Source organism: Pleurodeles waltl, chromosome 9 (assembly GCF_031143425.1).
Source record: "Pleurodeles waltl isolate 20211129_DDA chromosome 9, aPleWal1.hap1.20221129, whole genome shotgun sequence".
NCBI classification, from domain to species: domain Eukaryota; kingdom Metazoa; phylum Chordata; class Amphibia; order Caudata; family Salamandridae; genus Pleurodeles; species Pleurodeles waltl.
In genome coordinates this window covers 487,673,698-487,686,272 of record NC_090448.1, presented here as the reverse complement: position 1 = coordinate 487,686,272, position 12,575 = coordinate 487,673,698, and the positions used below count along the sequence as shown (strand labels likewise).

At 45.1% G+C, this 12,575-nt stretch overlaps 1 protein-coding gene across 2 annotated transcripts in view; it reads left to right on the top strand.

Annotated features, from left to right (window-relative positions):
• The window catches only part of JAG2 (jagged canonical Notch ligand 2), a 265,230-nt gene that overhangs the window by 237,526 nt on the left and 15,129 nt on the right, over positions 1 to 12,575 (top strand). For both annotated transcript variants that reach the window (XM_069207327.1, XM_069207328.1), the window contains 2 exons: positions 4,931 to 5,179; positions 11,881 to 12,012. In XM_069207327.1, the coding sequence (XP_069063428.1) occupies positions 4,931 to 5,179; positions 11,881 to 12,012 (381 nt within the window). The remainder of the gene's footprint in view (positions 1 to 4,930; positions 5,180 to 11,880; positions 12,013 to 12,575) is intronic.

The window sequence follows — 12,575 nt, the reverse complement described above, 5'->3', positions numbered from 1 at the left end:
AGGCAGACACGCCCCAGAGAGTCATCTATCTCCTCCAGACTATGGCAAACCTCCTGCATTCACTGGAGTTCATTATAAACGTCCAAAGTCACAGCTGACTCCCTCTCAGATGCTCCTTTTCATCTGAGCTGTCCTGGACACAGTGCAGTTTCAGGCTTATCCTCCCAAAAAGCGAGTCCAGGGTATTCAGGCTATGATCCCGATGTTTCAGCCTCTATCTTGGATTTCATTGTGAATGACTGAGGCTGCTTGGCCTCTTGGCCTCTTGCTGGTCCAACATGGCATATGCGGGCTCTGCAGTGGGACCTGAAGTTCCAGTGGGCGCAGCATCAGGGGAATCTCTCCAACATGGTCCATATCTTGAAGGGGACTGCACTAGATCTGCAATGGTGGCTACCAAATCCAGATTCGGTCAACAGCAGATCCTTCTCCCTTTCCCAGACCAGATGCGTCACTCTTGGAATGGGGTGGCCTCATGGGAGAGACGGAGATCAGAGGCCTCTGGTCTCCGGTGGAGTCCAGGCTCCACATCAACCTTTTGGAGCTCCGGGCGATCCAACTTGCATTAAAAGCATTCATTCCCTCTCAAAGGGAAAGTGGTGCAGCTGTTCACCGAAGACAACACCTCCATGTGGTACTGCAACAAGCAGGGTGGGGTGGGATCTTGGACCCTTTGTCAAGAGGCTCTTTGCCTCTTGACATGGCTGGAACACCAGGGAATTAAATTGGTGGTTCAACATCTGGCGGGCTCTCTGAACGCCAGAGCAGACGAACTCAGCCGCATAGTCGATCACGAATGGCATCTCTTTCCGGAGTTGGCGCAAGGTCTCTTTCAGCAGTGGAGAGAGTCTTGGTTTAATCTGTTCACCTCCACAGAGAAAACGCAGTGTCAGCTGTTTTGCGCATTGGAGTTTCCAAGGCTGCAACTCAGGCCCCCTGTATGCCTTCCTGCCAATACCACTTCTGCCCAGCGTTCTGAAGATCAGGCACGACTGGGCCCAAGTAATCCTGGTGGCTCTGGACTGGCACGAAGAGTCTAGTATCCTGAGCTATGGAGCATGGCCATCTATCCTCTGATAAGACTGCCCCTTCAGGAGAATTTTCTGTCGCAGCAGTCATTCTCCCAAACTTGGCCAGTCTCTGCCTCCTTGTGTGTAGATTGAGCGGCAGCAGTTGATGGCTTTCAACCTTTTTGCCTGAATTCTGTGCTGTTATCTTGGCAGGCAGGCATCCCACCACTAAAATGGTATACGCCTGTCAGTGAAACAAATTTGTGGCATGGTGTATCAACAAGTCTGTTGATCCCCTTTCTGCACCTCTCTTGGAGGTTCTCCTCTTTATTCTTTCTATTGCCCAGCAGGGCTCTGCTCTGAGCACCCTCAAGGATTTTGTCTGCCATCTCTGCTTTTTTAAGACTGCCAGACCAACCTTCTCAGTTCAAATCTCCCATTGTTGGGAGGATTCTTATAGGAATCACCCATATGTTTCCTCCCTATCCCATTCATAATGCCCCAGTGGGATTTGAACTTGGTTCTCGCATATCCCATGTGTGCTCCTTTTTGTAGCCACTCCACAACTGTCCCCTGCGGCTCTTGACTCTTAAAACTGCTATTGTGATTGCCATCACTTCTGTTCTCAGAGTGAGTGAGCTCCATGCTCTCTCTTAGAAGCCAGCATTTCTATCTGTCCATCCTAACACGGTGGTGCTTCATACCAGGGCTTCCTTCCTTCCCAAATTGGTGACACCTTTGGCCTACATGAAATCAATCACCTTGCCTACTTTTTACACACCCCTACATCCCAGTCATGAGGAGGAGAGAATCCACTGGCTGGATCCAAAAAGAGCATTGGCGTTATACCTAAATCGTACCAAAGATTTCCAGGTGGACGATCAACTCTTTGTGGGTTATGTGTTTGCAAAGAAAGAAAGGACGGTGCAGAAGAGGACCATCTCGTGATGGGTAGTCCTCTGCATCAAAATGTGCTATGCTTTGGCGAAAAAGCAATCCCCTGAAGGTTTGCATGCTTATTCTACCAGAGCAACTGCTGCTACCACGGCGTTAGAACGTGGAGTTCCAGTCCTGGATATCTGCCAGGTGGTGACGTGGGCATCCCTGCACACGTTCACCATACTGCCTGGACAGTCAGGCCTGCAGAGATAGCTACTTTGGCCGTTCGGTCCTGTGGGACTTTTTGGTGTGATCTTATTTCTCAGCCCACCACGGGGATGGTATTGCTCGGGAATATATTCTAAGGTAAGGAGTCTGTAGCTAGAGGTCTCTATCAGATGTACAAGTTACTTACCTCCGGTAATGGTATATCTGGTAGAAACACATTCTAGTTGCAGATTCCTTACTGACCCGCCCATCCTCCCCTCTCTGTGAACTGATTTCTAGGGATAGGAACTTCCCTTTAAGGGCCCTAGTTTTGCTGCACCATTCTCAGTGTTCTTCGTAGCTCCGCTCTACTGGCGTGGAAAGTCGTGAAAAGAAACTGACGTCAGCATGCCAGGGTGGCGTCTATATATGACCGCGGTGTCCTCACGGCAACAACGAAGCTCGCGGAGTCAACTGATGCCACCTGACAGCACACAGCGGTATTGCTCAAAGAAATATTCTCCGGCACCAGTCTGACGCCTGAGAGAAAATCCAAGGTAAAAAACCTGCAACTAGACCATGTCTCTGCTGAAATATCATTACCGAAGGTAAGTAACTTGTACTATAGTACTCTTCCTGTTGCCCTGTAGCTTTGCTAAATTCTGATGGTAAAATGCTTACCAAGATAATCTTCAGTAAAATGATTTTGATGATTTCAGAAGTGTTTCATGGAAAGTAACATCTTTTTATAACTGATTGTATTAGGCACTCATCCATTTTCCACAACTGACTTGCTCACAAAGAATCAAGACAAACGTTTGTGTTGCACTTATGTCAGAAACTAATTTATCTGTCATTTGTATGGTAGACGTATTCAATTTCCACGTCCCTTTCTAATTTGTTAACTCATACAAAGATGTATGTCAGTGCTTTGAGTTAGATGTTCCTACCTTTGTTTTTTGTGTTTTTCCACTGTTGCATTACCTCTGTGCATTTCTAATATCATTAATATGCCTCTTATTGTAAGTAATGCATGCCAAGCCATAGCCTTCTCTTTATCCAACGAGTGTCATTATTTAACTGTTATTCAGTTCAGTCACTCCACAGACTTCACCACCTACTTCACCTCAAAGATTGCTGTTTTGATTGACATTCAGCTTTGTCTGAGTGCAACTCCGTATTTCTTTAATCTCTCTTTGTCCCATCATTATCCGGTTCTCTATAACCTGGTGGTGGGAGAGTTGGACCTAGAACCAATTTGGTGTAGCTTAAGAGGGGACTGTTCATTCCCCTAAACATACCTTCCTGGCACACAAGCTCCCATCCAAGGGGTTAAGGCCTGTGCCATCTTGGTTTTCTCTTAGATTATTTACTCTGGAATAGTTTGCAGTAAGGCAGAAAGGATGTGGTATAGAAGTGGGTAGAGTTTTCTCAATGAACTTTTTTCATATTGACTAGGGGATGTACAGGAGTCCCCCCCCCCCCCCCCCCCCCTTCCCCAACCCACTGGTTAGTGAAACCTACAAAGCTGGCTCTTCACACTCTGCTCCTGAGAAGAGTATCTGGACCTGTGGAAGAAGAGAAGAAGGAATACATATTCTAACTGGGACCCAGGAGGAGACCTGTTCCCACTTGTACCAAGAACAAAGAAGTTAGCTGGATGACCTCCTGTGTGGCTGCAGGGTCACATCAAGCAGAAAGAAGCATTTTTCCTATGTCCACCTGACCAGTTGCAACTGGACCTGTAATGGGCCATGCTGGTGGCCTCTGCTGGAGTGAATCCCGCCTCCAAAGTCAAACTAGACTTCTCCTACAAAGTCTGAAAAGCTGAGGTACTTAAAAATAGTCTAATTTCCAGCCGCTGGAGGACCAGGACTAACAGCCTGAGGCAACCCAGCCAAGGTACAGTTTATTTGGGCTAAAGAAACAGATCTGTCCCATTTGGAGCTGCTACACAGCAGCAAATCCATGTTAGCAGGCCCTGGGCAAGAAGATGTCTGGCCTCATGGAACTAATGGTCAGGATCAGCCTGCAGTCTTGCCCCACAGGAAAAGTACAAGTTTAAAAAACAGAAGCTGAAATTGGAAAGCTTGACCATTGAAAAGTGTGAAAAGTTATGTGGCTGACGAGAGGTCTACCAGCACGTGAAATTTGAACTTTTCCTGTGCTGAGCTTTTTCTGCCCAATCAGTTTCTTCAGCAGGTCCTCATCCAGCAGCTATCTGGCTTCAAGAGAACTTCCTCTGATACCCACTGTAAAATTGCACTACTGAAGAATTTTGACTTCCATTCCAGAGACTTAGTCGGAGGTTAAAAGCTTTGACCAGGATGAACCTGCTTGGCACATCCAACCATGTTCCATCACGGTTAGCCTGAAATCGCATCTAGTACCCAGAGACCCAGGAACAATGACTGATTGATGCTTTACTTTTTCTAGGTGCTTTTTTGTCTTAATTTTTTAGCAATTGATATCTCTGGTTTTCTATATTAATTTTTACTCAGTTTCCATAAATTGGAGTGGGACTTGTGTTGTGTGTTCGACTTCTAGCTAGTTTGTTACTTCTCCATTGTTTGCACATTTTCTGTCCGTTAAATCTGTCTGCTTTGTGCCATAACTCCCAGCGGTTGAGTCCAGATTTAAATTGCTGAAGTCTTTCCATCGACCTAACAGGTCAATTACTTAATTACTTGTGGTGGACTACTATCCACCCCAGCTAATAGGTCACTTGCTTACACTCATGGTATGCAGGAGCAGGGAAACACGCTAATAGAAAAGCAGATTATTGTCACTGAGCAATGATAATCACATTGTATTGCTTTTTTTGATACTTTTAGATGTGGTGCGGCAGGAAGCCTTGTTTGTTAGAAAGCCAGCATGAACTGGAATCTCTCCAGTGTCCAGCAGGACAAGACTGTCAAGTAAAACCTAACGTAAAATGTTTTCAACCACCTTGCCTCAATTGGGGTGAATGCAGTGCTCCGGACATTCTACCAGAAAGTATCAAGTGTCAACCCAATTCTGGATTCCTGGACAACAACTGCGCCAGAATTACATTAATTTTTAATAAAGACAAAGTCCCCCAGGTGAGACTACTCTCAACCTAATTACAATTGAAACCATGATCCTATAATAATACCTTATTGTGTTTAATTATTAACCACATTTCAGAACATCTGCAGCTCATATACGTTTGTTTGGCGTTCTATTTGTACAGCAAAGAGTTTTTATTATTTCTTATCCAGGAGTAAAAACGGTTTGTTGCAAAGTGGCTGATAAAACTTGTGTGAAGAGTTGAGAAATCTATTTTTAACGTAGATCCATGTCCTTTTTCCTTTCTTTCCATATTTAAAGCTTGTATTTCATCTGAATGTGTTTCATGCTCGGGCGTGCTTTGAATGTCATCAACATCACTTTAATGGTAGGTCCGGAACAACTCCACTCTTGGTCATTGCTACTGTGGCAGCTTAGTCTCCATGTAACACGTTACAAAACACTGCATTTGTTACATTTGTTACAAGCTGTTAGTAGCACCTTACGAAAAGTAAATAAGCACTGTGCCGGATCAAGAAACCTTCAGTTATTCACTGAATGCTGCCTGCCTGAAGCTGCTGATTATGATCCCCCTTCCAGGGTGAAAAACATCTTGTTATGAGAAACTGACTTTTGTTTGGAACCAAGATCTCGGTTAAGAGGCATGATTTTGGAAGTTGCTGTTAGTACGCTGGCCTGTTTAAAGACACACTCTCTACACAATAGGCTCAGGATTTAGAGCTGCATAATTGTTTTTATTCTAAATGTCTATGCTTTTCTTCACTGTATGAATATCGTTGACAATTATGCACCAAAACAGTGATGTAAAAGACACTTTACTTAACTTCAGCAAAACATTTCTACCAAACTAAAACCATGGTTTTGCTTAGACAGTACTAAAAGTACTCATGCTTTAGTCCAGGAGAACCGCTTGCTTTTTTCCCCTCTAACAACGTCTGAACTATTTTGAAGATAATTGACTGCTTTATCCCATAAGAGCTTGTGTTATCCGGTGGAAGTGGGAGTATTTTTTCACTTGATGCAGTTGAGAGAAAATACCCAAAATGTGTGGTTCCTCTTTTTCATCTCCATCACATTAATACTCCAAATCCTTTTGCTGGAGTGTTAAATGGGTGCTCTTGGGTTCCACAAAAGATGTTTCTCTTCTGTGATGACCAGTCCAGGCTTTTATACAAGGTACCTTACTATATAACGAGGACTGAAATTATTCACCCAATCTTAGGCCCATTAAAGATGTATTACCTGCTTTGGGGAAGGTGAAAACTGTCAGTTTGACCCCATACACATTTCACAACATCATTTTGTAGACTTGAATGATTATTGACAGTATTGAATCCCATTCTTTTGCCTGTGAGTGTACTGAAGTCAGGTCCTTTATTAAGGGCGCAAACACAATGTATTCACCCCAACTTTGATCTCAACCTTTTATACTGTGGCCTTGCCTGTATGCTGACCTACAACACCTGTTAAACATTCTAGTAAAGTTTCATGACTGGGCCGGTCAGTGAAACAATTCTAGTCCATGTTCATTTTTATCACACAGTGTGCAGTCCATTGCAGTGCTTAAGGCACGCTGATCAGAAAAATTCTTCCCCATCATTAATAGAATAATCCATGGAACCATTGTGTCAATCACAAACGCCTAGCATTGTGTCCTGCATTGGTATGTTTTTAGCCAACATTCCGAAGAAGAATCCAGCTACATATGTTTTTGCTACATGAGAAAAAGAGGTGGTACCATATCAAGCATATACTTTCTTTAAGCAAGTCTTAGAGCACCTCTGGCTGTACAGGTCAGAAGGTTTTGCAGTCGATATGTACTTTACTCCACATGATAACAAAAGCCTCTCTACCAGTTCTTCATAATACCAGTTGGGGTGTTTGATGGGTTTTCTAACACAGGAAGAACATCCAGAATCTATAGAAACCAACTCTTGAATCTCAACTTACTGTCCAACTATATATTTATATCCAGTCTCTCTTTTCTGTGCAAAGCCACTGGGAAATGTATTTCTACACACGACATTCTACATCAACTCTGAACATCTTTCTAACCATTAATCTGGCTTCTGCCCTGTCTGCATCATTAAGACGGACACTCTGAAGAACATAGACAATTTTAATTGGATACTAGATGGAGAAACATATGTCTAGTAATGCTACTTGATTTCACAGCAGCGATCACTGATGGTTACTCTCTGCACTCAGACACTGCTTGGGCTTTTGATGAACTGTTAAACTAGGTCTTCTCTCTTATGTCAAACCAATCCCAACTGGAGAGATAGGACAACGTCAACGACATCCCTCCATCCCAAGAACTCTGCAACGCACTGTCCACCTTCTTCCACCGAAAGATCACCGACATCCACGACGGCTTCAATGGCACTCCCACGCCAGACCCCACCCCCGAAAGCTCCACCTGTGCAAACCGCCTGACCTCCTGGACCAACGTCAACGACACGGACACGCAAGATCATGAACTCCATCCATTCAGGATCTCCGTCAGACTCCAGCCCCCACCACGTATACAACAAGGCCGACTCCACCATCGGCCCCCCCCTCCCCCCCCCCCCCCCCCCAACTACGGAAGGCCATCAACATCACCTTTGAAACAGCAACGTTTCCGGAAAGTTGGAAGCACGCCGAAATCGGCGCCCTCCTCAAGAAGCCCAAAGCAGATCCCAACGACCTCAAGAACTTCCGACCGATCTCCCAACTCCCCTTCCCCGCGAAGGTGATTGAAAATATAGTCAACACACAACTAACCAGCCACCTCGAAGACAACAACATCCTGGCTCCCTCCCAATCCGGCTTCAGGCGAAACCACAGCACTGAGACCGCCCTTCTCGCCGCCACAGACAACATCAGACGTCAAATGGACAACGGCAAAACATCAGACCTCATCCTCCTGGACCTATCTGCCGCCTTCGGCACAGTCTGCCACTGCACCCTAAAAACACGCCTCCACGAAACCGGAATCCAAGGAAAAGCCCTCGACTGGATCATCTCATTCCTCTCCGGCAGAACCCAGAGAGTCCGCCTCCCCCCCTTCCGCTCCAAAGCCATCGACATCATCTGCGGCGTCCCCCAAGGCTCATCCCTCAGCCCGACGCTGCTCAACATCTACATGGCCCCCTAGCACAAGTAGCCCAACAACACAACCTCAACATTCTCACCTACGCCGACGACCCCCAGCTCATCCTCTCGCTCACCAAAGACCCACGCACAGCCAAAAACAACCTCCACAAGGGAATGGAATCCATTACCAAATGGATGAAAAGCAGCCATCTTAAACTCAATTCGGACAAGACTGAGGTCCTCATCCTAGGACCCACCCCCTCCGCCTGGGATGGCACCTGGTGGCCTACCACACTTGGAACCCCACTGGCACCAACCAGCCACGCACGCGCAACCTGGGCTTCTTCCTCGACTCCTCCCTCACCATGTCTAAACAGGTCAACGCAGTCTCCTCCTCCTGCTACAACACACTCTGCATGCTCCGTAGGATCTTCAAGTGGATCCCGACAGAAACAAAAAGAACGGTGACACAGGCCCTCGTCAGCAGCAGGCTAGACTACGGCAACGCACTCTACACAGCATCCCAGCAAAAGACCTACTATGCCTCCCACGCATCCAAAACGCCTCCGCCCGGCTGATTCTCGACATACCCCGCCGCAGCCACATCTCCCACCACCTGAGAAACCTTCACTGGCTCCCCGTGGACAAGAGGATCACTTTCAAGCTTCTTACCCACGCTCACAAAGCACTCCACAACACCGGACCAACCTACCTGAACAACAGGCTCAGCTTCTACACCCCCACCCGTCAGCTCCGCTCCGCAAACCTCGCCCTCATCCCCCGCATCCAATGAAAAACCTCTGGCGGCAGATCCTTCTCATACCTTGCCGCCAAAACCTGGAACACGCTCCCTACCAACCTGCGACAGACTCAAGACCTACTCACCTTCAGAAGACATGGGGCTTCGATCAGTAACATCAGTAACATCAGCTCAAACCCCTCCCCCCTCCTCCCCCCCCCGTCCAGCGCCTTGAAACCCTCGCGGGTACGTAGAGCGATTTACAAATTCAATGATTGATTGATTGATTGATTCCATATCTGAGAGTCCTCTGTGGTCCCCATCAAGATTCTATCATGGCATTCACTTTTTTCTATGTATATCTCCCAACGGCTCATCTTACTCTGCTATGTTATAGAAGTCCTTACCCTTCAGTGTGTGCATGGGCCCCAACTCTATTTCAAAACTCCTTAATACACAATAAGTTATCAAACTCAAAGAAGGGATTCCTGATTCTGATTATCTCTGTCATCCACAGTGACATCACTAGGATTAACACGTAATTCTTCTGTCAATGATTCAGCAGAATAATAAAGTCACTAAAGCAACCATTTTCCATCTACACTTTCCACCTTCTAATAATTACAACACTATGTCACCAACTGACTGAAAGACAGTAGCTCACTCCCTCGTAACATCACGTTTGCAATTTACAAGGAAGTTCTTACAGGTCTGCCTGCCTCCTCTTCCCAGCCTACTTAAAGCTAGCCTCCATTCCACTGCTGGACTCTTGTCATTAATTAAGACATTTGACCACTTTACACCTAGTCTCTACAAAGTGTATGGGTTACATATTGAGGCAAGAATAAAGGTCAGACAGGGCTACTTCACCTATAAAGCTTGGACCTCAACACAATAATACGATGTCAGTCTCCAAAATTTATCATGCAGACAAAGATGGCCCAGAAGCAAAAGCAGACTTGTACTGGAAACCAGAGATGTCAAAGTCTTTTCTAAAGCAGCTAGATCTTTCTAAAGCATCCATATCTTCCAGAATTTTTTCCTGAAAATCACATTCTCAAATGCACAGAACTACCGAACCTTCACTGCTTTTCTTCTGCAGATATTGAAAAACTCAGTTTTAGACTTGATTACATTTAACCATATTAACTTTATTCTGCTTTAATACCGGCATATTCTACCACTGTTTGCATATGGAAACGCATTTAGTGAACCCCTTCCTTCGCAGGTAACTAAGACATAAGGTGGTGAAATAGCATATCATTGTTTGAGAACAGGTTACATAGGAGTGGTTAATACACTAATTGCATCTTAGAATAGTACGTCTTGAGTTTACATGTAATACGTCTATAGTACACCGCCGCAACAAACAATTCATTGCTGAAGGTTGGTTTGGTAAAGCCAAAGCTCTTCAAATATACTCATTTGAAGGGGGAGTGTTCTGTTTAGAAAAAAAGCACCATCTGCCTAGAGTTACGCTTAGGGCTTAATTTAAGCCGTTGGTTGCCGCCACTCATTCTTAGGACCCAGCACTTATTTGTCTGCATTGGCCTTTGAACAACAGCAAGAGAGGGAAAAACAAACTAATCAGAAAGACTAATGATGAGGAAGACTGAGACCCTACAAGAGTGCAGTAAAGGAACAGGGAGTGTCTGGTAGTCGATAAAAGAGGCATGAGATGGATTGAAGACTACGAAGCCTAGCTTTTTGGCGCTATGACATTTAATTGCATCCTCTTCAGGCTTCTGAGCAGAGCTTTGGACACTGGCCCTCATTCATTTACAACCTAAGCACTGGATACGCTGCAGGCCACCTGAAAAGTAGACATTTTTCTGACAGGTCTGTTGGTTCCTGGAGAAATAACTTGTAATTGGTCCGAGTCTGTTTGCAGCTAAAGTGGGCATGAAGAGAGGGAGTATGTTTGTACAGAGCAGTAGTTAAGCAAACTGACCAGTTATAGACTGTGAGCATCAGCAGGTTAATGTTGATTGAGAGAAGGATTTACAGGGGTGGCTCCTCTGCAATGGCTAAGAGCCAGGAGCAGAAAAATAAAACAGTATTTCATTATCATTTTATTTTTCTGCTGCAGGCTCAGCCAGCATGTGAAGGGAGGGACGATGCTGGGCCTTGGAGAGGGGAGGGGAAATTGGGGTCTGTTCACTAGTGTGCATGTGTGTTTGGCTGGCCATACACACATGCACCGGGCTGAAGAAACAGCACAGGCTCAACTGCGATGTCTGAGCTGCAGACCAAGCCACTCAGACTAATCCTGATGCTGCTCTCATGCTAAGTTTAACCAGGATTGCTGGGGAGTCTGTGCTGGTGTCCCAGTGAATGCTGGAACACCAGAGGAGCGAGGCGGCAGGAGGCTGCGATGGCAAGAACGGATTTTATTTTCTTTCTTTTGTCTGTTTTTTTTTATATTATTATTATTTGTTTCCCGTCCCTCTCCCCCTTCCCTCACACCCCCCCCCCCCCCAATGACATCTGCAGCAGCCACAGCTGAGGATTTATTACGAAAGGTGTATAGAAGGTATTTTCAAAGGACAAACCTGCAAAGCACAAGTTGTGATGCCTAGCCTAGCCATAGAGTTTGTGACTTTTAAAGGCAGTGTTGGTTCAAATGTCGTAAGGCGTAAAAGGAAGGGATTTTCATTTGTTAACAAAATTTGGAATGCTGGGGATTAAAGAATGGACGTATCACCAATCTGCAATTCTTTCATTCTGTTCTGTTTTTTCTCTATTCTTTCGCGTTCCTTCTTGTTTGGCGACCAACCCTGTGTGACACACCACATTTTGTGACAAGTGGCATAAATATTTTCTTTTTGTTATTGACTCTGTGACCTGTATTTTGCAAATATGTGGCAACTGTTAATGGTTCCCTACTAATGCCATATAACATCTTGTTATCTGCAGGGCACGACTGTGGAAAATATCTGCTCTGAAATAAGATATTTACCTGCTACAAGAACGGTTTCAAGGGACCGATTGCTAGTAGTTTTGTGTGACTTATCCTATACTACAGAAAAAGCAGTGGAAGTTGCAATTGTAAGTAACATATATTCCATCTACTTTCAGTTCAGATTTGTAAATGTCTGTTTTGCTAAGGCATTGCCAAATGTTTAACATACTATTTTGCATTCAGCAGAATTGGCTGTTCATAAAAAGGTATTTGCAGTTTCTGAGGTTTTTTTAATGGAATGAAATTATATATACTGTAAACCTACTGGTGGGCTTTCAGCTAACTATGTTCATCCATCGGTCTACCAGAGTGGAATTCACATTTCTGTTCCATACACCACAGCATTTAGCTTGGGGAACAGGTTCATCTGGCTTCAGCCATTGGCTTACCCCTCTGAGGGACGTCACTCTGCTCTTGCAGAGTTTGCATTTATGAACCAAAAGTACCCCCGTACACTTTATAAAAAACATTTGTAAACATTGCTAAAGCCAAACGTGGGCATCAAACGCCAGACCTATTGGCGTGTGTCCCTGCATGCTAGGAATTAAAGTGGTGGTGGTGTATAGAAGAACACCATCACTACTGTGTTAGACTTGATAATTTAACAAAACCCCAAGAGACAAACCATTTTGCAAACCATTACGACTGC